The 26119-nt window shown below is 38.0% G+C and overlaps 1 protein-coding gene across 1 annotated transcript in view; it reads left to right on the top strand.

The window, feature by feature from the left end:
- SUGCT (succinyl-CoA:glutarate-CoA transferase) overlaps positions 1-26119 on the top strand; it is a gene marked incomplete at both ends in the record, with an annotated part of 326326 nt that overhangs the window by 115241 nt on the left and 184966 nt on the right. The window contains 3 exons of the mRNA XM_079538007.1: positions 4739-4810; positions 9425-9522; positions 20502-20604. Of these exons, the coding sequence (XP_079394133.1) occupies positions 4739-4810; positions 9425-9522; positions 20502-20604 (273 nt within the window). The remainder of the gene's footprint in view (positions 1-4738; positions 4811-9424; positions 9523-20501; positions 20605-26119) is intronic.

Here is a 26119-nt window from a genome sequence, read left to right as displayed (position 1 = left end):
TCCTCTTCCTTCAGCTCTCAGGCTGTAGGCCCCAACTTCCAACAGTGCCATGTTTTGATCACCATGAGACACTGTTGAATGCCATCGCCATGTCCTGCTGATGTCATAAGTCACCTCACAGGCTTTGTTCTGAGTAAACAGGGGGACCCTGTGTCCACAACTGCAGTCACTGAATGACAGATGCCATTGATGACTTAACTTGGAGCTTCAGAGCTGCTTGCTTTTTCTTTTGAGGAGGCATGATGGATTGCCTGCCTACCAAGATGAGGCAGTTGATGGGAAACTCCACACCGTTAAGCTGAAGGAGGTGGGCCTGCCTGAGGGTGATGAAAAGCCCATGGAAGTGGATGCAGAGGTGGAGGAAGAGCTGATGGAAGTAGATCAACCTCCATCAGGGCAGAACCATCACTGACCCATTGCTCTCAGGCAATGAAGGAGGAGACCCAGAACCCAACACTACCATTGGAGTAGCGATGTGGGGTCCTTTTCACCCCCCCCAAATGGGCACCTCAGTGTTGGCACTGAACCTTCTGTTCCATAAATTCCTTGTTAGCCGAGGGAACCTCAACTTCAGGACCACTCTGCAGGCTCACGTGGGGCATTCATTTTCTGGGAATTCTTATTTTGGCAGTCAAGGCTTCCATGAGCCCATCCTTGTTGTCCTCTCTCCCTCCCTCACTATAAGACCTCTCATCTCTTCTTCACCAAGAGGAAGAAGAGAGGGCAGGGACCTGGCATTCAGTCGGCTGCTGTGCCAGGGTGACTGGAGGATTCCAGCAGAAGGACCTGAGTTGCCTGGGGCTGCGAGGAGCTGTCAAAGTGGCAAAGGTGGCTGTTCTCATAGAGAAGCAGAAGACTTTGGTTCTCATAGGAAAAAGGCTGGTGTTCAGCATGAGGGACTTCTTGTACGTTTGGACAATAAATGATTAGAAAAAAAAAAAAAGAAAAACAGAATGAACGATACTAAAAAAAGCCTGAACCCACAAAAATAATCAAAATAATAAATGTTCCTCTGTTTTTTTGGAACTCTGTGGATTCCTGTGTTCCATCCTCATCTCCCCAGAACAGGAAAGACATTGCCATGTGGGTTGAGGGCCCATTCCAGGGCCTGGAGGAGCTGGGGAGGGGGCAGGGCACCTGGCATCCCAGGGCAGGCTGAAGGAGCTGCCTTTGGTCAGCATTGAGGACAGAAAGCAGAGGGGGGTCTGAGTGCTACCTACAGCTGCTGCTGGGAGCAGGGGGGAAAATGAAGCCTGGCTTTTCTCACAAGTGCTCTGTGGTGGGAGGAGGAGAAGCACCAAGCCCACACTGCAGCATGGACAACTCTAGAACTGGTGCCCAGTGGGGTTGGAGAGCGCCATCACCCCTAGGGAATCCAGACTTGTCTGAGCTTGGCTGAATAAAAGTCCTCTGCAATGAAGAAAGGCTGTGAGATTTTAGCCTGCAGAAAACAGTTGGGATACTTTATTGCGGCCTTTTGATATATCTAGGAGTTTACAAGACGGAGAAGGACTTTTACTAGTGGCCTGTAGTGATGGGACAAGGGTTTAAAGCAAAAAAGGGTAAATTTGCATAGATAAATGTAAAGTGGAAATCCATCCCTATGAGGGTGGTGAAACAGTGGAACTGGCTGCCTAGGGGAGCTATGGACGCCCAGTCTGTGGAAGTGCTCAAGGTCGGGTTGGATGGGGCTTTGGAGCAACCTCATCCAGCAAAAGGTGTCTCTGCCCATGGTGGGGCATAGACGGTTTTAGAAGGTCTCTTCCAACACAAAGCATTCAATGACTCTAGGATTCTATGATTCTATTGGCATAGAGCCATGCTGAGACTGGCTTGTTTGGCCTCAGATTACCTAAACTGGTCTTTGCTCACTCTGACAATAAACTGGTGAAGTTTTTCTTGCATCCTTATTGTGTAGTCTATATAGCATTTTTGGAGAATACTTGTAAACCACTTAGAACATTTCTGAACTTGGATAGAGTCTATATTCCACATGTCTAAGGAGTTTTGGCACATGAAGTATCTTAGATATACAGGGTGGGATGTTCAGATTGCCGAATCTTAATGAAGTCCTTCGTCATCCATTAGTTGACGACAGGTGTTGATGCATTCACACACAGGGTCTTCACTTCTGTCTTTCAACACCTATGTGTTACTATGCTGTTCTGTATGTATCTTGTTCAAAGCAAATTTTCAGGTGCTCTTTTCCAAGCCTATCAAATCATGCTGAAACCTCCTCTGCTGTGCACACAATCTTCCCATCTTTGTCACGAAGTAAGTGTGAACTAATTCTTCAGTCTAGTTTTTGGTTCCTGTCTTCTCCAAGGGTATTTTCTATTGCTCGGGACATATAGTACACAGGAGTCACAGTTTAAACTGTGATCACACTCTATATAATCTTCTCAGAAGACTTCATTCTTTACAAGAAGCGGAAGGGTAAAAAGACTTTTGCCTTGCATGCGTAGGGCCTTGTATTGCACTAATATGAAGTGATTGGATGTGATAGACAGTAGTTTATCAAAACAAAATCTCATTAACGTCTGTTTGCACTTTGCTTTTACTCTCTTTTGTATAATACTATGGAGCTTTCTGTGACCAGACAGTAACCTGTGGTAACCTGTAGTGTGCGTACATTTGTGGGTCATGAATAAAACCACTGTTATCATCCTAAAATGTTGGCATCAATATTGTGCTAATAACATTAGGATATTTCTGCTTTATCAGCAACAGTGACTGACAAATTATCAGTCGTTTTGTAATGGGAAGCTTAAAATAGCAGCTGAAGACATTTGAGTTAAGCTTCGTGGAAAAAGACACTGCTGCGTTTATTGTGATATCATTTTTGTTGTGTTAGGTTGACATGATTGTTGATTTGGCTTTTTAGACATACAGTGCAATTAAGAATAATCATTTTTCCCACACATTCCACAAAGCCACTGAAGCCCAAATGCTAATAGCCAGGCCCTGAAATTTCAAGTGACTTCCGCTGCTCCCCAGGCAGCCCACGGTGCAGACGCATGTCTCCTGGTGGCATGCAGCTATTGTGTGATCACAGCCTTCTGGCATAGATGTGAGTCTCAAAAGAAGCTTCTTATAAATAGTAAGCTGTTTCAGATTTGCCCATGTCACCAGTAAGAGTAGATTTTGGAGTGTGAAAAAATGGGATCTGTATGTAAGCGCATGTGGGTTTTGCAGTCTGTAACAGACATTCAGACTGGAAGTCTAAAGAACGTGTAAAAGAATTTGTGTTTAGTGGAAGTGGTAGGTGGTCGTACCAATAAAAGCTATATTGTGTTACATATGCACACACAGATGTGTGTGTTTACACCATAATTGGTGTGAAATGTATGCAGTCGCTTTTAGACTTCAGAGCATCAGCGAAAACAGATCAGATTGGGGTACGGGGGGTCAGGAAATAGATCTTTTATACATAAAAGAGAAGGTAGTAAGGCTGTAGTGGCAGCTTTGGTTCATAACTATTGCTACTAAAAAGCATGCATTCTAAAAAAATCAAATGAATGTTTCTTACATATTGTTAGAGCAGGCTGTGTCATGACTGTTAGACAGAAATCTGCATGTATATTAGCTAAAAAATGTTTATGCAATTATGTACAACTTTCTTTCTTGTATTCTTTTCCCCAACTTTTTCTCTGCTCACTGCTTTTCTAAGTGTGAGTATACAGTACCTATGTATTATGCATGCTTCTAGACTTTTACTGTCCTGTGGTCAAGTCAGTGACTGTTTTTTTTGCATGCTTGGCTCTCAGTGCTTGCTGAATCTCATCTTTATTTGCTGTGAATCTTAGATCCAAGTGCTTAATTAAATCTCTGAAAAATACATTCATAAACATAATCAGTGACTGATATTATTTTTCAGGAAATGAAATGTAGAGGAAGTAAACAAATGGTAACCTAAATACCATGTGCAGTTTCTTTCATTTCAGTGGACATAATTTGCCACACAGAATTTGAAAACTTTGACTGAGTCAAGTGGTTAGAGACTACTGGCATGGATGCAATTGTCTCTGTTCAAAAGCTTGCAAATTGGACTGACATATTCCTGTTTGTGAAGTAGAATAAACCACACTGATGGGAGATGCTTATTATTGTTTCTACACTAGAGCACTTACCTATGTGGTTTTTTTTAGCCAAAATGTATAGTAAGAGTTCCAGCTTTGGATCAGGCAGTGTTAGCTGATGAGAAAATTGATCTGAGCGAATGGAAGATGTGTTTTGCTCTCTGTGAGACATTAATGTGAGTCACCATTAGTGCATGAGCTGTGCTGTCCTCTTCCACTGAAGAGCAAAAGAGATTTTCCCAACTGCTTTTGATAACTGCAGCAGGAAGAAAGGAGAATCCATTTGCATTATCCTTTGTTGGAAGATGCGCAGTGGAAAAACGCTCGGCTAGTGCCAGTTACAGATTTTCTTGGTCCCAGTGAAAATCTTCAGTGGAGGTGATTTAAACATAAAGCATAAAGATGCAGTAATGAAGTTATTGTTAAATATATATATATATATGTATATATGTGCATAAATCCTCAGTGCTAGAGAAGAATTTCTGTTTTCCCCAGGAGCTCAATCTTGGAAACACTGACAGTGAGCCACTTTTGTAGAACTAAAGTCTGGATGGAAATGTTAATTTAAGGAAGGCATTTGAACATTATTTACAAACTATCACCTAGAAGTTATATTTCATATTTTTGTCACAGCTTATCAACTCCCTTTGTTCTTCTAGGCTTTTAAGACCGAGGATGGTTACATCGTGTTGGCAGCTGGAAATGATCAGCAATTTGTCACTGTGTGCCAGGTAACGATATGTGAGGTTGCCAGTACAAAAATGTGTAATAACTTCAATGCTATTGATTATTGACTGCTTCTTCATTCCCCTCTTCTTTATAAAATAAATAAATTCAAACTCTCTGCTTCTAGCTGGTTGTTTATGGGACTGATGAAGTCCTGTGCTTTGCTTGTGTATTCAGAACACCTCAATTCCAAACTTAGTGGGTGCCAAGCCCCTTTTGAAGTCTGTGCCACTGCACTGCTAGTTTGCTACAACATGAACCAGCCAGTAGCCTTCCAGTTATGGAATGGTGAATGTCATGGAGATCGCACTGGTGCCTTTTTTAGGAGAAAATGTGACACTGTTTTCCATAATACAGTGGTAGACACAGTTACTAACACAGCCAGGTTAATGGTCGAATATTCGTGTGCCACCTTAATAAGTAGCCAACCCTGTTGTCCTTTTGTGCACTGCTATATACTGGTCTGTGCTCACAGAGAATCTAGTGGACTTCTAGTGGAAAGAAACATTACAGACTGTGGGTTGACTTGGCACTGCTACAGATATGATGTTGAAGAAGAAAGCTTCAACAGAACTGCCACTTTTAGAGATCTGGTATCCTACTTCTTTCGCATCGAATAAACATGATTGTCTGGCAATTCTTGAAAACTTTTAAATTAGTTCTGGATTTTTCACATATTCCTGTGGCTTTAATGCCTGGAATTGTTTTTCCCTGAGCTGTGAATACATTTTAGAAGAGAAGGAATGACTGTAGGGAACAAAATTGTTCTTAAAAAAAGAATAGTAATGTTCCAAACAAAAGACCCCATTGACATGTAGGCTAGTAGAAGAGAAGTATTGCATGTAGTATTAGACAGCATTTTTTAAAATGAGAGTTCTGCCTTTTTCCTGTCATTGTGTAGTTTCTCTTGGAACTTGGATGTTTAGCTTAAACTAATCGCGTTGAATGAGCTGTCAGCCTCAGGAAATTGAGCATTATTTTCTTCCATTTGTCCACTTCAGCCATTTCATATTTCTGTGGATGTTAATGACTAATAACTGGAACACGTAGAAAGAAGCTAGTGAAGTTGTGATGTTCTGGAGCTATCTTCTCTCTTGGTGTGTTTTGGGCAACATGTGCATGCACAGCTATCTGGAGGGACCTGCTTTCTTTTGCTTGGATTACCTTTCTCAATAAGTATCAAAGTAACCTCTTCAAAGGTTGCTCAAAGGGTTTTCTTCATATGCATGGCAAACCACTATAGCATGACCACTGTATTAACATGAATAAAGACTAATGACTGAACAAGCATCTAAATGCCACAACGCTGTTTTATCAAGGACTGATTGTGCCCTAAAATAAGTATGTCCAGAAAGCTCTAGAACATTACTTTGAATGTCTTCTCATGTGCTTTATCACCTGAACAATTACACACCCAATGTTAGTTATCATGCCATCCTGTACAGCTGAAAGTCTGTCTTGGTCATTTCCAACACTGTGGTGTGAGTTAGAATGCTTCAGGAATTCAGGCCATGCTTTCATGTCACTTTAGGTTGCAGCTGAGAGAGTTATGGTGGGGCTGGCTGCTATGTACTCCCTCCTTAAGGAGGTGTACTGGTGCACCAGTAGATGAGGCTATGATTTGTATTACTGCAGAATTTGAAGAGCCTGAAGTTAAGTGGGCTCTATTCAGCAGGCTGCTGATTCTAGTATTTCTAGAATTGAAAGGAGGAAATATAGCACATGGAAAAATTACAGTTATTTGCATTTCAAAGAGAATAAGCTATTGGAAAATTTAGTTCAGGTTATAGGTAGTGGTCAGTTTTGTCTATAAACCAGCTGTCTTACCTGAGTTTAAAAAGAACATTCCATTTTTTTGCCCTTACTGAGTTCTTGTATGTATGGATTTTAGACTGTTAAATTGCACAGAAATTGAAGAATGTGGAGGTCAGTGGAATGCTGTGAAAACTGTTAGAGGTATGTTCTGTGTTAAGGCAAAGGTGATTTGGAGCTTAAAACACAGTGGAGGGAGAGCCAATAAAGGAAGAAGACTTTATAACAGGAAGGCCCTCAACACCCTAATGAACCTTTAGTAAATACAGAGGCCACTAATTCAAACATTGGGATTGCTTTTAGAAAACTTTTTTGGGATGAGTTGGTGCTGAAAATACAGAATTTATGGGAGCCGTTGCCCTGAAGGCACATACTCAAGAGATATAACAGCTGTCTCAAGCTGTAAACAATTGCAAACATTCTGCTTCAACCGTATCTTTTCTGACAGGCAGTTAGCAAGTAAGAAAAAAAAACCCAAAAACTGGAATAATTTCAGAATCAGTGCAAACTAACTGTAGGTTGTTTGGGGACTTGGGGATGATTGCTGAAAAACTTTGTAATGCTGCTGGTTGAAGCGCATTTCAAAGCAAGCAACTGTTACTAAAGCATATCCTGGCATGTGGCTGCTTCACTCTAAATAGGAATACTGAGCAAGAGTCTTCAGAAGACTGTGCTTTTGTGTACAGCAAAGAAGAGTGCAGTTTTGGGGGAAAAATGCAGGGTGTAAACTCTGAATGTGCATCCTAAATAAATCTTCACTGCAGAGGCCAACTGTTCTGCAAGTGAGGTTGCAGGAGAAATGAAGAACAGTTTTCATTGTAAGTGGTCAGAGTGAAATGAGGACGATAACTTTGGTGGCACAGTACAGATGAATGGCACATTAACAAATAGCTTAGCAGTATGCATTTGTTGGACACCAAATTGAGAACATAACAGTCACACTGCTTTATAAGAGATGGATATTAAGTTGACACTGAAGTCAGTAACATTAATTAAAGCAGGATAATGAGCAACTCAGTGTGTTAGCTTTTCATGTAGCATCAAATGAAGCTATAATTTTCTGACAGATTTCTCAGTTGCTTATGGTCTTGCAAATAAGTATTCACTGACATTTTCTGAATTTTTTTACATTGTTTTTCTACAGCAGTTATTTTCAATACCAAAATAATTGTATCAACAAGAGGGAATAATTTAAAGGGGGAGCCAATAATATTGTTAAAGAAGAAGAAAAAAAGTTTCTAAAAAATTTTCTAGAAGAGGAAGAAGTTTTTTAAAGCTAGATTGTGGTATGCCATGGTTTTCATAAGCTGTATGAAAATAAATAAAAAAGGCAATATAAGCAAATTAAATGTTGATGGAAAATTGGTGCTTTATGTTATCTTGCAAATAAAAATGTGCCGAAAAGATATGCAGTATGGTCCTGGTTCTAACATAGCTTTGTTGATACCTCTGTTTCCAGTCTCAATTTTGTCACTATGGATGACAAACAGGCTGAGGGTGGCTATCTGTATTGAATGTCTCTGAATATCTTTTGAAAAATATTGACCTCATCATCAGCTATTCACTTGATACTGAAGCCATATCCATATTCTTTCCAGTGAAGTGAGGAGTCATTAAATGGTAGTGACCTTGGTCTGAACCCATCTTGAAGGAATTAGTATAAATATGAGTGAAGTTCAAGGGAGGCTGACAACAATCTGTGTATCACTAGCATGTGGCTGTGCACAGATGTATGAATTCAAGGAGTGCCTAGGCAAGTTAATAAAAGAAAAATCCATTGAGGACCACTAAATACATGGCAGTCTCTTTCTTTATAAGCTTCTTTTCTGCCTTCCTCTGTAGCTGATGTTGCTACGTTATGTTTTATTCAATTGTAGAAGTGAAACTTATTTATTTATGTTCTATATGAATACATTATTGCATGAGTAAATAAATTACATACTAGGTATTGGTAGTCCATACAGCTAATCTGTCTCATAAATGCCCTTACACAGAATCACAGAATTGCAGGGGTTCGAAGGAACCTCTGGAGATCGTTGTGTCCAACCCTCCTGCTAAAGCAGTTTCCTTAGAGCAGGTGGCAGAGGAAAGTGTCCAGGCAGGTTCTGATTATCTCCAGAGAAGGAGATTCCACAACCTCTCTGAGCAACTTGTTCCAGTGCTCTGTCACCCTCAAAAAGAAAAATTCAAACACTTATTCTTGACTTATTTAATTCCATTTATAATGCAATTCACATTGCCTTTTCTTGACAGTTAAATTTTTGGTGTACCAGGTAAGAGTTAAAAATAGAAGATGTGTTTTTCCTTTCTTGGAGTTTATACCACCAATTTTCTTTGTCAATTCTTTCTGAAAAAATTATAAAGACAAACTATGACATTTTTTCTTTTTGACAGAACTTAGTGAAATGAAAAAAAAAAAAACATTCTTAAACATGGCTTTTCATGGTCTAGCATAGGCAATACAGTCCTATTTATTTTCCTGTGAGTTGTAACTCATTGTAGGATAATCCCACAGATCTCCCCAGCAGAACAGTGATAACTTAAAAATCTTTCCATGTTCTGCAGTATGATCACAAGAGTCTCTCCAAGGTAATAGTGACTAAGATTTGTTCAGTTCATTGCTTTTTCTGTACTTGTTGTGTAACACTGAACAGGAGTCATTGTTTTTTCTTAATTTCCTAACCTAGATGAAATAGTAATGAGAAGTAGTGCTTTTTGGAAAGATATCTTAGTTCTGAAAGAATGTGCTCAGCTTTATAAATGTCTCCTACCAACCATATTTCTTTCTCTCTTCTATTTTCTCTTAGATCCTGAATCTGCCTGAAGTCATTAAGGATTCCAGATACAAAACTAATGAGCTGAGAGTCCAGAACAGAAAAGAACTTATTGACATATTGTCAACTCGGTGAGTTCATTGGAAGAGAAGAAATGATATTTACTCTGTTAACACAAACAGCCAAGTATAAGGAGCCCTCATCGTATGAAATTTTTACTCTAATCTTTGGAAATACTTTTACTTTTGGGAAGTATTGAGAACACTTTTCAGATGTTAAGTATACTGTCTTTTGCACACCAACTATCAACTGGGCTGCTAAGAGGCCAAGCCATAGTTCTGAGTTTCTAGAAATCATTTAACTTATTTTTAACCATGAGTTCATTAACTTAAATTTTAGTGAAACAATCAGTGTGTTTTGCCTTTATGCCAGTGTCACTGCTGGGAATGAAACGCTTGGAGCATATGTTGCTTTGGCTGTCACTGGGGTTTTAAAGTTTTCACAGTGAGTTGCTGTATCCAAGGGATTTTCACTTGATGCTACTCTCTGTAATGGTTATGTATTGTGGTTCTCTGAGCCTCAAATTCTCCCTGGGCAAATCCTTTTGAAATAAAAAAGACATGTACTTGCTGTTCTCCGTGAGAATCATCCTAATAATCTCTTTAGTTAAAGATGGTATGGAACAAAACTTGGGAATCTTTTAATTGAGACTTAAAATAGTGTAGCTATCATCCTCATAATGGCTGAGAAGACCTTTGTTCCAGGTGACTTTGCATTTTTCAAATGACTGTGGTACAACTGAGCTGATTGTGGTAACTGAAATGACTGTGGTAACAAAATGATTGTGGTAACAAATGAACTTTTAGAACTCCTCCTTTATGTGCCTTCCAAATGCACTGTGGTAGCACAGCGTAACCCAATCTTCATTTTTAAGCACTTTGAAGGGGATAGATATCTTTTGAAGTACTTTTTACCCCTTGCATTATTTGCGCTTAATTCTAGTTTCAAAGCTGATTCATGCAAACTCATTAGTTGAAGTTCGTTTCGTTTAATACTCCGGTATGTCCGAATCAGAGATGTTTTGCCATCCACAGATAAATGTGGTTAATTCTGAATGCTGTTATTTATTTATTTTAAAATAGACAATACCTTCATAAGAAACTAAACTTCAAGGCACATTTCTTCTTTGGCTGAATTGCCAGATTTCTCTCTTCTTTCTTCTTTTTTCTCTTGAGCTATTAGTTCATCAGACTACCTCATTGCTGTGTCATTTACTGCAGTGTATCTTCTTTTTGGTCAGAGTTTATCTTGTTCTATTAGCAACACCTAGGCTGAATTTCTGTGTAATTCATGTGCAAGTACAGCTGTGAATGTGTACAAGCTTTTGGAAGTAGGTGCTTCCAATACTATTGCATTATGTCACGATACTGTGAATTCATCTGGGTTTCATTTTTGAAACACTGACTTTAGCAAACATCTTTGACATTCACTGAGGTTGAATGTGTTTCCGTCCACGTTTCTTGGTAACTTTGCTTTTATTCACTTACGCACAGTTGTTTGTAAAATTATATGTAGTTCATTTCGAATGTTACTTGGAGTATCAAATGAATAGTTTGTCAGTGCTGAAAAATGTCAGCCCTTGAGAGATAAAGGGAAATGACAAAACAGTAATGGCATAATTTCACTGAAAAATATCTTAATTAAGTCATCGATTGCTTGATTGTATTGTGGCTTCCAAAACATTGAAAATATAAACCTAAGGTGCCTTAGTTAGAAAGAAACACCTGCAGGCCCTCCCTCACTATATCTAAATTACTCTCCAACTTATGTTGAATTTATGGCAACCATACTTGGAACAGCTTAAAAGAGTTGTGATTGTCATAACAGCGTATTCTACTACAATCACTTCAGTGGAAATGAACCCTTGTGTGATGGAAGCTGAAAAGGAACAGGAAAGTCTTTTGAGGATTTAGGTCATTGATCCACGTCTCATTTTGATGCTGTGCCAGGCAGGTTGCCTCCAACCTGAGGCAAAGCAGCTTTTTTCAATGATGTTGCAATGGAAAAAATGAGCCACTTTGTTTGATCTGTCAGGCTGAGCACTAAAAAGCATGTAAAAATTTGCATGTATGTATGAGAATCTGGTGATTTGCATGGCAGATACCTGGTTGCTTGGCTATCTTGTTGCTGTTGCAGTGTGCATATGCTTAGTTACTTTCCAAGCTGTTGAGCTGAGATCCCACCAGAGCCTAGACTAGGCTTCTACTGACTGTAATAACCTGTCTCCAGAGTTATGAGTTGTGTATTTATCTCCTTTTTTTCTTCATTCTCAAAATAGTCTAACTGCAATTCATGTCTACCTCCCGAGTGCTTAGTAAGTAAGCAGGAACAGGGATTCTTAACATCCTTCTCTTACAGAAAAGGACTTCCAGGCTTTATTTAGGAGATGTTCAGACCCGCTCAAAAGGTCAGGAAGTCCCAGAAGTCCTGAGTGTTTAATTCACTGCATGTGTAGAGTTGAAATTTTTAAAAACATCTGAAGTCTGAATACCAAGGAGACAGTTGATGCCTTTCTTTTTCTAGGGTAAATGTTAAGCAATTGAGATTTTTTAGCCACAGTCTGATTCTGGAAGTGTGTACAAAGGAAACATTGGTACAATTGGTCAACGTTAAGGAATGCTGTTTTTTAAAAGAAAGCTGTATCTTGGGAATTCTTGACTCAAATGACCTATAATTTAGGTTCTACTCACCACCTGCAGTAACCATGCCAGATTTTAAGGCAGTTAGATAAGCATGGGGATTATATAGCACTTAGAAAAAAATGACCTTTAAACAGCAGAGTTTTCAGAAAGGTTTGGAAAGATCTATTCATCACGGTCAGATGTCCTGAGCTGAGTGAGAATTCGAGGTGGGGATGAATATTGTTTAAGACATAAATGTAGCCTGAAACAACACTTTGAGAGGTGTGAATTGCTCCATTCATTTCAGAAGGAATTTTCTCATCCCTTCTGTCCCCCGAGAGATCTGAAGAGGGAGGCACATCTGTCCTCAGCTCTTCACCCCAGTCTCTTGCATGATGCCTGCTACCAGAATCTCAGCTCCCTCCACAGAGGACGCATGAAAGATAAGAAGAGGAGAGCAGGTTGGGGAGATAAATTTGTACGGCCATAAAGGCAGTCAGACCTCAATAAAAGGGATCAGCAAGTTGACCTCTCTGGAATGATAAGCGTATTCTGAAAGACCTGGCTCTCATGCGGAGTAAGAAGAGGGAATTACAGAAACCAGCCCTAGAAATCTTGAGAGGGGCAGTGTTTTCATTTCCCATCTTATGTGGGGAAGTGAGTACAGTGCTGCAAAAACCAACGGGTTGTAGGATATTGACAAGGAAGTACCCCATGGGGCATTTTGTACTTGCTTTGCTACTGTTATTTCTGCTGTTATTCCTTTCCCATCTATGCTCCCCTTTCCTGCTGGGCTCTTTTTTTCCTGTCCTTATCTTCTTTCTCCACTTCCTACTGCTCCCCTCGTTTAGTTCTTTCTCCATCCACTGCCCTTGTGTGATTTGCACAACCACATTTGCTTTAAAATATAATTTAAAAAAAAAAAAAAAAAGTGTTTCAGTGCCTTGTGCATCTTCCTCTTTATTTAGATGATGTTTTCCCTAAATGGCAACAAAGTAGAAGTCTGTCATAAGCAAATTGCCTCTGAATGCGCCTCTTTCTTGGATATGCACCAAGAGTCAAATTTAAATGACCCTACCTGGGTGGAGGTTAGATTCAATGGCTACTGCAGAGTCCCCTGGGACTCCCTGCTCATGTGAGAACTGACAGACTACAGAGTGTTTCGGTTTTTATGTTTCCAGTGGAAACCTCTGGTTTGTGAGTTAGATGCACACCCATCCATGAGAACCACATTTTAATTACAGCTTCCATCCCCCCACCACTTTTCCTCTGCTTTCACCTTTGTTTCCTCTGGAAATGAACAGTATCAGACAAAACATGGCTTATTCTGTGTATATAAATAGAAACATAGATACACATGCTGTGACATACATATGTAGTGTACGTATGTGATTTGAGACACAGCTGTGCAAAAGATGGTGTAATGCCAGTTTTAAGAAGCTGTGTTAGTGAAGGGAGCTCAATCTGTTGACCTCCTTCAAATTACTCTGGAATTTGAACATTAATCCTACTCTGCACCACAGTAACGTAGACACATTTTAAGACAGTGCAGCTAAAAGTGTAGCACAGAGTAGTTGGGAAATTAACCTCTAAGTGGAACCGAGTGCGTGAGGTTGTAGGAGTGAATAGCAGGCATTCCTCAGCCTTTAAAGCAAAGCAGCTAGTGTAATAAGGAACACATAAATTCATCATGATTAGTGCTCCTGCAGCTAAAGCTAAATGAATCCACACTGTTTCGAGAGCTAAGTTATTGTAGACTTGAAATCAGAAGTGTTAGGGCTGGAAACGGCTCACAGTGGAACTTCCATTCCTAGCACTTGCATTTTAAAGCCCTTATTCTTAACTGCACCACAGCTGCACGTTGTGTATATAAGCGTGAGGGGGAAAGGAATTAGTAAGAAGGAAGCACAGTGGAATCTGATCTCCCAGTTAATGAGATCTTTGCTAAATTGTTTCCACCTAATAGCAGAAGAGGAGGGTGCTTGAAAGCGTGTTTGTAAGATGTGTAATTTGCCTGACAAGGAGCACATTTTGTGAGACACACCCAATGTCTGTAAACCACCTTCCTTATCAGCAGCCCTTCTTCTTCTAAACCTAAAGCCCTGTGGGCTGAAGTCACTGTTGGTAACTTTACAGAATGGATATCTCTTCAGCAAGGTAGCTGCCTGAAATCGGAAAGATGCCTGAGCTCAATGAGAGCAGCTGGTGAGGTTTGCTTTCCCTCGTCATCTGCTTCACCTTTGGTGCATAGATGCCTTAGCTGTATGGAAAGCAGCTTTGAAGCTGCCATGATTTGTCTGAAAATTATTTGTTTTGAATTGTCATTAGGTTCACATTAACTTTTATGAATTGGACTGTAAGAGAGATCCTAAATGTCTCAAACTTTTCAACTGAGAACTGGATAAGCTAATGAATTTTTTCTTTATCCTTATTTTTCTCACTATTTATTAAGCCTTTCAGCTTTTTAAAAATGTGATTATGAAGTTTGAGATCCTTTCTGTATATAAATCTGCTCTTTTTTCTTTCTTTCTTTCTTTTTCTGATAGCATACATTATTAGCTACGAGGCTGCTGAAATCATGGGAGAACTTCTCATTGATTTTTGGATTAATCTGTTAATATGACCCTTGTTGGATCTTTACTTCCCCAGAAGTTAAAAGAATAGCAACAAAATCTATATAACTTTCTATTATTCTTGTAATGCTTTAAGTGATATTTGTTTTCCAGTTGATTTCCATTTCCTTTGTTGTAATTGCAGAAGTTGCAGTCCTTTTGCTTGCTTGAGAAAAGGAGAAGAAGGCTTGGAAAAATGAGTACATTTCTAGTGTCTGTAGTTTAACATCTTCTGAATAATAGTAATAATAAAAACAATGATACAAATTCTGGAGAATGTTGGGTTTTGCTACTTAGGAATCAGCAGAAACACAGTTTACAGTATGTATGTATTTCTTCTCTCTGGACATTTTCCTCTCACTTAAAAATCATGTATGGCTTTAAAAGGTCATGCAAAGGAAGGATTGTGAATATATATTCATGTATGGCACGTAAGGATGGAGAGTAATTAATACTTCTACTATGGACATTCTTTCAAGTATGCAGACATTTAATACAAGTTTCAAGGTGGATTTTTGATACATATATGTATCTAGGCTTTTTTTTTTTTTTTTTTTTTTTTTTTTTTTTTTTTTTCTTTTTCTTTTGTGGCTGTCACAGTCCACACCGTGTGGACATTCATCCACTGATGTGAGACATCTTTTAAAGTAGTTGACGTATCCATCAGCAAAATATGTCAGTGGAATCGTGTTGATCCCAAGGATGTTTAGTGTCTCTTGTAGTTTGCTGAGTGATTGTTTAGTAGCTGAGAAGTGACTAGTTAGACACTGACATGGAGATGCTTACAAAGTATTGAATAACTATTTTGAAAACTGTATTTACATTAAGGGATAATGATCTATTATTTGAATTTTCAATTATTTTATTTTATTTACTTTTATTTTGTATAGTATCTTCCAGAGATGCTAATGCAAGAAACTATACAAGCTATGTAGGCCGCTCTGAAAGTAATGCCTCCTGCTGTTTCCATGGAAAACAACATATACAGAGAGCACAATGATGCAGAGTAAATTCTCAGCTGCAAAACACTACTTTTCAACATAGTCCCCACCATTAACCATGCATTTTTGTCATGCTTATAAAAATCTGCTCCAGTGGAGGTGACCAACTGTTTCTGGCTGCTATGATGGTGTCATTGCTAGGAAAATGTTGCTCATGCAGTCCATCTTTCATCAGTCCAAAGAAACGGAAATCAGAGTGCCCTAATCCAGACTACATGGTGGGTATGATAGGACAGTCCAGCTAAGGCTGGCAATGTGCTCCATGGTCTTCAAATTGATGTGGTGCCTGGTGTTACCGTGTTGCAAGAGAAAGGTTGCCTTCTTAATTGCCCTGAATCTGAAGTTTGAGCCTTCAGCTCAGTCAGAGTTGTGATGTAGCAGTCAGAATTGATGGTCTGTCTGGGTTCCAGGAAACTCAGAAGGATCACTCTTTTCCTACACCAAAAGACACTGCACATCACTTTACCTGCCGTGGGCTGCATCTTGAACTTTTTCTTTGATGGGGAATTCACATCTTGCCACTTCACATTCCAGCTCATACTTGTAACAACAGGTCTCATCTCTGGTAATGATGAGATCCTGGAAAATGTCACCTTCAGCCTGATAGTGGTTCAGTAGGTTGTGATGAACTTACATATGGTGTGACTCTCTGACATTCCTGTGTGAGAGTCTGTGGGAGCTGCCTGCCACAAACTGCAGTATTCCAACATTGCCACTCTTGTTTCCAATGAAGCTGGGGGTGAGCCAACATAAAATTGGAAGCATTACTTTTGGGGCAGCCTTCTACTGTGTTAACTACCTCTTAAAGAGATGATTAGTGCTGAAGAGAGAAAACATAGATATTTGAAACATAATGAATTTTGATAGAACGAAACATAATGCAGACTGCAGTCATGCTGCAAAACAAGGATGCTATGGTGAACTTGGAAGTGAAAAGAGGGTTTTTGTGGTCATCTATGTAAATAAAACCAACCAATCAAAAATAAAAACTGTCACAGAATCCTGGATGTTGCAGTTATGTCTCCATTTGGTTCAAATTGTTCTAAATTAATTAGATACATTCTTCCTATAGAAAACAGTGTTTTGCTTCTGCAGTTGTTCTAAACTTACTTTGTATGGAATTGGATGGCTTTGTTCTTTAGAGGAGTGTAAGAGAATTTACTTCCACGTAGGATATAGCAATAACTGTGTTTCCTAGATAACACAACAAATGGGGAATATATATATAGGGAATGTACACAAAATGGATTTGTTCATGCTTTATAGATCTTTATTTTACTGAAGCTATAAAACATACTTCGAAAGGGCTTCAGAAACAAAATGACTTTTCTGATATAACATCAGAGTAAGTCCTGCTATGACAGCTCATAGATAACTGGCAGTACAAGTTTGACAAGACCTGATGCACTGCAGATGAGTTTGACATCTGAGATGTGATGACCACCAGTAAGTGAATAGCTTAGACATTGTAGCTGTATGTTGGAGCACAGAAAAGGCTAAAAATGTTTTTATAACATATTGTAAACACAGTTTATGTTTATAAACACAGACTGTATTTAAAGGAATGTTACTAATGCAGATTAAACTGAAATCAGTTTGGTGCAGTAGAAGCAGGTTTTAAAGTCTAATAGAAATGGAAGCGTTCTCATGATGATATCCAGAATTATGTCACTTCCAGACACCTCAGGCTGATAACTTGCATGGTAGAGTGCTGGAAAATCTTTTTGCTTTTAACCTCTTACATCACAGCATCCAGAAATTGTATGTTTTGCTGTGGCTTAATTTTTTTATAATCTGAAGAGCCATTGCTTCAAAATTACTGAAGTTTATGGTATATCTTATGAGTTTCACTAGCAATTATTAGAAAAGAGAAGGGAGTTTAGGTCTTGTTTTATAAGAAACAACTACACTTGTGGTTTGCAAAGGAAATAATGTAAGAGCTTTTTTTTTTATTTTTTTATTTAAATTTTGGACTTTTGGAGGCTATTCCTTGTATGGCTCTATAATGGTTTTTGGATTACCTTACTGAGTGCATAGTTTAAATTTGGAGTTCTTTCTTTAATGGTGCCTGCTGAATTTAAAAATGTAGGAAAAGAAGGCATTGAGTAGGATTTCTTCCTGTGAAGTAGCAATTTCATTAGTTCAGCCCGTGATACGTTTTCTGCTCTCATAGCGTTTTTAAGCCTGAAATATCCTTAATGTTAACTACTGCAAAATCTGATTCCTCATTTCTGTATCATGACTTCAGTAGCTTCCCAGGAACTGTACAGAGTCCTACCTAAAATGCAAATAAAACATCATTGGGAACCACTGTCTGCTTTCAGTGAAGAAAAGCTCAGTACAGGCTGCACAGTAAAGATTGCACCTATTGGTTTCTTCATTTTTTTTCCCCAACTCTTTTCAAAATGAGTATGAATTCAAATATCATTCAACACCTAAAAGTAAACTATTTTGAACATGTAAAATACTAGTAAGAATTGGGAGCAGCTAAACTACATAATTGAAATGATTGTACAAATAAATCACAGATAATTTAAATGGCACTTTTGTGATTATGTGTATAACAGAGCGTTTTAGAGGGAAAAGGGATTCATCTGGAAATAAATAAATTGGAGTGTGAATCACCTGCTAGAGTTCTCCTGCAGCAACTTGGAATCATTGAGGTTCTACAAAGATAGACCGTTTTTTAGCCTTTTATGTATTTCCAGCAGTGATTTTATGTCTATATATACATCAATGTATGCTTTCCCACTGAAAGACAGATGACATCTAAATTTTTTAGTTTAGAACAGCAGATCATGTGGCAAGTAGGGAAATACAGAAGGTAATATGGAAGCATGTGGTGTTTTAAAAGAAACAATAAGAGCAAAACTCTATCTAGGCCTCACAAATTCCTGCTGATAGATATTTCTATTTTCAGGAGAGAATTTCAGGCTTTTACTGCTCTTGGAAGTTTATGTTGTCTATACTTGATATTTTGGAGCGCTGAACTGCTGTCAGTGAATGCTTAGTAACCTAAACTGCAGGCAGTGTGCATTTTTAATCCATGTCTTATCTTCTATCAGCTTTCAAAGCAATATTTTTCCCTTAGTAATGAACAACAGATATCACAAAATCACAGAATATTAGGGATTGGAAGGGACCTTTAATCCCATTTAAGTTGGAATGTCCTTTAATCCCAAACTATTTTTTTTTTAATGAGAGTTTTATAAACTGTTTTTTTGTTTTTGTTTTAAATTAGAGTTTTATAACCTCTTTTTTTTTTAAATAAAAAATGTAATAATCTTTTATTTTCTTGAGAAATTATATTTCACTGTCTTTACAATACACTTTGCATACATACTCATTTATTCTGATTTTCTGTGTTATCACTCCTTCAATTTCTACCACTATTATTTGTCATCTTCACACCTGCTAAGGAGGAGAAAAAACTTTATTTCTGAGGAAGTGCAGTACAAAAGTTGGGTGTTTCCTACCTGTAGTGAAAATTGTGTTGGATATTGGGATTAACTCCCACAAAGAATGGGTAACTCACTTCTGCAGGGAAGAAAGACCTTTCCAGTAAAGCTTGGATCCGTCAACTCATTGCTATCAGTACTTTCTTTTCTTTATTCTGAGCATCATTAGAATCTGAGTAGTCTTCAGCCGATCTCTGTGCGTATATAAAAAGATAATTTGTAAATTTTCTTTGTAATGATTTAATTCTTTTCATGCGTTAGGGAGGAGCTCGGTCTTTGCTTACTTTGACCTATTTCTCTTTAAAGTTGTTTTTTGCATAAAAATATGCTAGAAATATAGTGGAGGCTACTGATATTGTTCCAGATAAGACTTGGTTGAGCATCAGAATACTAGTAATTCAAGAGATCAAGATTTCTACTCATTTCATTTCTGTTGGGCCTTTATACTGCATCCCATTTCTTTTCAAGTTTGTTCCTATCATGACGGAGATCTTTCCTTTCTAATAACATGGCCTACCTCTGTGCCATTTAGGAACTCCAAATAAGTTGATTTGCTTCAAAATTCCAGAAAGCTACAGAAAATGCTGTCCCTCAGTAAATGGTGGTGCTTCAAGGTGTGTTTTCTTCACATACGTAACTCTGCCAAGTAAATGAGAGTAGAAAGTGGACCAAAAGAGGAGAAATGCAGTAGAACAGTGCTACCAGTCTGGAAAATGAATGCTTAAGAAAAATAAGCTAAGCTTTTTGTGTATGATGACAAAAGGACGAGAAGCAATCCATTCACCAGCATAGCCACAGTGTGTATTTTCTGAACTGGATATCCTTAGGATAGATTATACAATCATAAGGCAAATAAACATGTAGTCAATGTTGTTATCTGACCAAAAAACGTGGCTGTTAGCCCTGACATATGTTTTGGATGTAATGAAGGAAAAACACTCTGGTGCTTTAAATCAGCTTTTATTGAACAGTGTTGCATGTTAGACTATACCCACTTTATAACTTTTTTGTTGTTAAATATGTACATAAAAGAAAACAAATGTGAAGCACATTACTGTAATTAAGGACTGGAGGGAACCCGTTGATCCTTATTTGAAACTGCTGATAAATTTAGCTTTACATCATCACTGGATTTCTTCAGATTGAGTAGATAGAAGTCAGTTCAGCTAAGTTCTTTCCCCTGTGGCCTTTGGATTTGCATTTCTGAGGAACACATGTAGTACATTTTCATTATGGTATTGACTGGGAAGAAATCAGTGGGGAAGGGTATGGAAGAGTGAGAGGGGGGGAGAGATTCTGTACCTTTTTTACAATCTGAAGCACTGAGTCGAATCCACATGCTTCTTATTTATTCTTAGGTTCTCAGAAAAAACAACAGTCGAGTGGTTGCAGCTCTTTGAAGGTAGTGGAGTTCCATACGGTCCAATCAACAATATACAGCAGGTATTCTCGGAGCCTCAGGTTGGTTTTCAACAAGTCTTTTCTATGCATTATTACAAGTGTTTCACAAATTCTAAGTAATGATTGCTTTTCCTGTCACTCAGACCTCATTTCAGCTATTTTAAAACGGAATTTGAGACTTTTGTTGGGGATTGAGCGTAACACCAATAAGATGTTGTGATAAGAAATAAATACAGATCTCTGAATTATTTACATGCTTGGGAACACAGATGCTGCCATGATGTTTTAAACCATAGGGATTCCATGTCTTGAATAGCATGTCAAAAATGTCTGATAAAAGAAGGAAAGAAACTGTAATATTTAGTAATCACATTCTGTCAGATACATATTTTCTCTTTTCTGCACATTTCCTCTGAATATCTATTCAGAAAAGTACCTTTCATGTTGCCCACAATTGATCACTTTTGTGTACAGAATGTGGATAACTAGAATTTTTAGTTTTTAGGGGGAAAAAAAATGAAGCACAAAAATCTAAACAATATTCTTGCTTTCTAGCTTAGCTAGAGTTAGGATATCTGCATATTCACTGATTCCTCCCCTTCTGTTGGGTTAAAGAGCCTAACAAACTGTCTTGAAGAGTGTGACAGTAGTTCCAGCTTTTCTATTCTGTGATTAATCTCCTTAAAATTAATTTCTAATAATGTAGGTAACGAGAAATGATTGGCTGTTGAAGAGGAGGGGAAGCCAAACTTTTCTGTCCCTTGTCCGTTGTCAAGAAGTGTTTGTCAGGAGTGCAAATCAAATGGTAGTTTTTTGGAAAGGCCAGGCAAGTCTCTATCCTAAAGCAATATGTTTATTATATACATTTGTTATAAATAAGTTTGTTGTACTTTTAGAAGCATAAACCAACACTTATTAGGCCACCAAGAGGACAGAAATGTCTTTCTCAGATAAAAGCACTCCTTTACCTTAAAATGATTTAGTACCGTGCTGCAGAGTATGCATGGGCCAAATTTTTCACTTCATAACTTCCACGGGGATTAAAATTCAGCTTTGAAGAACATACAGCTAGAGTCTTTATTTTGCTCAGAACATGGCTGTCTTGGCTGTGCTTGGGGCAACATTAAAAAGATGGCCTGTGGGGATTTTTTGGTAAAGCATCAAACTTTAAGAAGTTGGTTCCACTATGAAACTGCTTTTTAAAAGGTTGTATGTTGTGGTGTGGCAACCTCCCAGACTGAAATAAGATTGGCTCAGTTACCCTGTTCTACTTAGAGTTCATTTAAATATTAAATAACCTGACAGAGTTAGCTTGTCCACAAAGGTACTACAGTGCTTTGCAATAAAGGCTATTCAAATCATCTTCCCATAGAAGGAAGTACTGATTTGTGTGTGTATGGTGGGCTTGTTTGTTTTTTATTCTATATAGAACTACTTGAAAAAGTTGTCTTTTCTGCACCATTCTGTGAAGTAAACGGCACTCAGTCACCATGCTCCTATCACTATTGGAAATGAAATAAGAGTATCTGTGTTAATGTTGCGTGTTATACTTGTGTTTGATTTCTCATACTGCCTTCACACACACAGAATGGCCCAAGTTGGAATGGATCTGAAGGATCATGAATTTCCAACGCCCCCCATCACAGGCAGGGCCACCAACCTCCACATTTAATACTAGCCCACTTCCTAAAGCATTTTCTGTAGTTGTTTTGTTTTAGTGAAGGGAAAAAAAAACAAAACAAAAAAAAAACAAAGCTAAACAAAACAAACAGAAAACCCTACCCACTTCTTTCCTTTTATTTCTGGAAATAGGAAATTTGTTGACATCTTAAGGTATCTTATGTAAAGTCATATAAAGTAAGTAAATATCTTTATATAAGTGAAGTCCCCAACACATCTTTAAATATCTGAGAGGCCATTCAGATCCAGAAGCTTTTTGCCATTGCACTTTGTTGAGTGTGCCTCTACCTGTTCATCCTTCTGCTGTTGCACAGACAGCACGCAGCTGGGATAAACACACGTACTTGCATATAGCTTTGCTCTCTTATAACCTCGTCTGTAATTTTGGTTTCTTAAGCCTTGATAGTGCATTGGGTCACTGTCTAAGTTTAAGGAGAAGTCTATCACAGCATCTGAGAATGTGGAATCCAGGTGTCCTCTGCACTGTGAAGTCCCAGTTATAGAAGGGAAGGAACGGCTCACACCAAGGAGAATGTGCTATAATAGCAGCAAGATATTCCTTATGTATAAAACTCAACTCAATCCTTGAGTTCTCGATATCATTCTCTATAATGATCCATTAAAATGTTTTTGTTTGATTTGCTTGTGATTGTTTTCCCCAGACTCAGTTTAGATCAGATAATACATTTCTAGGAAAGCTGTCATTTAGCTTGTAATTAAAAGCCTTAAAAATACTGTAATAAATAAAAAGAAGGGTAAGTATACTTGCACCAAGCCCAACATACTTCAGTATAAATAAACTTCTGATAGATGGTGCTTAGATTTAGTTGAGCTCTTCCATTTTAGTATTAGCTAGCAGAATAGGATCTGAATGCAATTCCATTTTTCAATTTATTGCCACTGTCTTCCTACTACTCTGCAGACTTTGTTAATCTGTAATGAAGTCATCATTCATTGTAAACACAATCTGGCACAATTAGTGACCAGTCATAGATAGAATCACAGAATCATTAAGGTTGGAAAAGACCTTTAAGATAACCTAGTCCAGCCATCAGCCCATCCTCACCATGTCCACTAGGCATGTTCCTTAGTGCTGCTTCTACACATTTCTTGAGTACTTCCAGGAACAATGACTCTACTGCTTCTCTGGACAGCCTGTTCCAATGCTTGACCACTCTTTCTGAGAGGAGTTTGTTCCTAATATTCAACCCAAATCTCCCCTGGCACAATTTGAGGCCATTGCCTCTCATTCTATCACCAGTTACCTGGGAGAAGAAACCGACCCCTTGCGCCACCTCAGCTCTTAGAGATGCTTCCAGTGGTGCACACAGCTGGAGCCAGCCAGAGACAGAATCTTTAAAATTGTTGGAATAACACAGAGGAGGAATGGAGGCAACTTTAAGGAGGTAGGAAGGGCCAGCTAAAGGAGATGACTGAAATGATCTAATGGAATTTAATCAGCTGCAGGTGTGTTGTGTTTTCAAATTTTATTTTATTTTAAATAACTCAGAAGACCAAGAGGAGTTTGTATAACTTCTATAAACTGAGATAAAACAACACATTTTTTTATCCCAGGACATACTGTTAATGTCATTACAGCTTCAATCATACTGACAGTAAGCTGCCAAAAACCATGGATATATGTATGTTTTCAACTATGCTGAAGTGCCAGGTGATACTCCATGAATGGAGTGAAATGTCCACTTTTCCCACCAGTTGTAATCATTTATTCATTTGTGAAGCTAAAATGGATACCACAGGCAGTTGTACTGCTAAGTAAATCAGTCTGTGGATAGAAGTGTGTGCTTGTATGTGTGGTTCTGCATGTATGGTTAAAGGGGCTGAGAGAAAAAGGGGCCAACTTGATAGTAAAGGGGACAGTTTTCTTAAAAATGAGAGGGAGGAAATATTCATAAAAACTGTTACAAACTTTTAATAGTACAGTATAAACTATTTCCATGAAGCTTTTTATAGACAAACTGTTTCAAGCTATTAAAAAAAAAAACAAAAAAACAAAAAAACAAAACTATGTTCTTTTAACGAGACCAAGATAGTACAAAACATTAAAGGAATTCTTAAAACGTTTTAAAAACTTACCAGTGACCTCAGTATGGTCCTATTTAGGATACTCTGGGGAACATGTGTATGAAATACAATGTGGTTTGAGGTTTTCCAAACAAAACAAACTTAAAAGAGAATGCAATTTTAATAGAAACTATTCAGATTCTATTCAGAATGGCTTTTTGTTTGTTTTCTTTAAAACATCATTCTCCCCTGATTTTGTAACATGATTTCTTTCACAGTCCTTATACAGTGTCATTACTTTAATCAAGTGACTGACTTGTATTGGAAGCAACAAACCCAAAACTATTATAAGCAGTTTGTTAGCTAATGTTTTACCAGACTAAATCAATGCTTGTTGATGAATTTTTCTGTATCAATGCTTCCAGCTGAAAATAAATTTGAAAGCCGTGCAGTGGTACTCATTTTTTTTCCCCCTCTTTCAAAGCAGTTACAGTCATACCACACAAGTTGAGTACATCAGGTGTAAGACATCACCCTGATGCATCACTTCTGAGAAATATGGGGAGGGAAATATCGGAGCTGAAACATCACAGCTGGCCCTGATTTCAGCTCCTGCCAAACACCTGCAGACTCTAAAAGGATACCAAAACAAAACTCCACCCTGTGGCAAGGGGCCATCCCTTAACAACCCTTCCCTGACTTTGCATCACTATAAAAATTAATATAACATTTTTTACAGAAACCTTAGTCTTCCTGTCCCAGAAGACTGTTACAGTTCCTTTAGACGTTTTCCTGAATGTGCCTGGGGAAAAAAAAAACAACAACCCAAAATAAAAAAATCTCCCCCAAAACCAGGAAGAAAACCAGAAACCATACATTCAAATATATTGAATTATTGAAAATATTTGATACCTGGGAATTATCTGACGTTTTCAGTTTATTATTTGTGGAAACTCACAAAGCTGGTAGTTTTTTTTTATTAACCTCCAGCTCATCTCTTATTTTGGAAGTTGTTCCACTTGAAAACATCCTGGCAAAAATTTCCTTGCATCTGGTGAAAGCTTCTGCAACTGACTAGTGTTGTGAATGCACAGAACAGAAAAAGATAGTGCGGTGTTTTTATTTATTTTTTTAAAGAATCTCACGCGTGGCTGTTGATGTCTTATTTGGTTGTTTTTGTCTTTTTTTTTTTTTTTTTTTTTTTCTCCCTACAAATATGGTGATGGATTTTATAGGCCATGCTTTTAATTGTTATTTCTTTGTTGAAAGAGACTTTTATGGCCTGCTGAGCACTATCCTGATTCAAATGAAATTATATTCATGTCCATAATGCTGCAGATATTTATTTATTTGTTTGTTTTTACAAGAAGAGGTTTCTCTAGCTGAAAAGCAGTTGGATGAAAGCCTGAGGTAATACACTGTGTCTAGAAGTAATTCTTAACAGGCAAAAGAAAAAGAGAAATTTAATTTTGCGTTTGTCTATTAACTGCTAAAACTGGTTGGAAATGTTTGATGGAATGTTTTTTTTTTTCCATTTAAAAATGCCAGCTTATTGAAAGTGAAACGTACACACAAAGGTATCTGCAGTTTAATTCTGTCTTGAAACAGAGATTGAACTCATTCCTGCCTGCTTTGTTGAAAGTGTGCACTGCCTAGCTTAGACTTGGTGTTTCAAGACAAATTATGTACTTCAGTTTTTAAATCCTGTGTGGTTGAAGAGATGCACCAACCATACCAAGTCCTTCAAAAGTAGCTCGTTCATACTAAACTAAAAATGTTTTCAAGCTTTTTGGTCCGTGGGAAATTTAGGGAAGTGGGCGCTGTTCTGAAGTGGATTGCATTAAGGAATGGAACACAGTTTGAAGAAATA

This window comes from Tetrao urogallus, assembly GCF_951394365.1.
Source record: "Tetrao urogallus genome assembly, chromosome: 7".
NCBI lineage: Eukaryota > Metazoa > Chordata > Aves > Galliformes > Phasianidae > Tetrao > Tetrao urogallus.
Note: the sequence above shows the minus strand (reverse complement) of the source record. Positions and strands in the feature narration are given on the sequence as shown.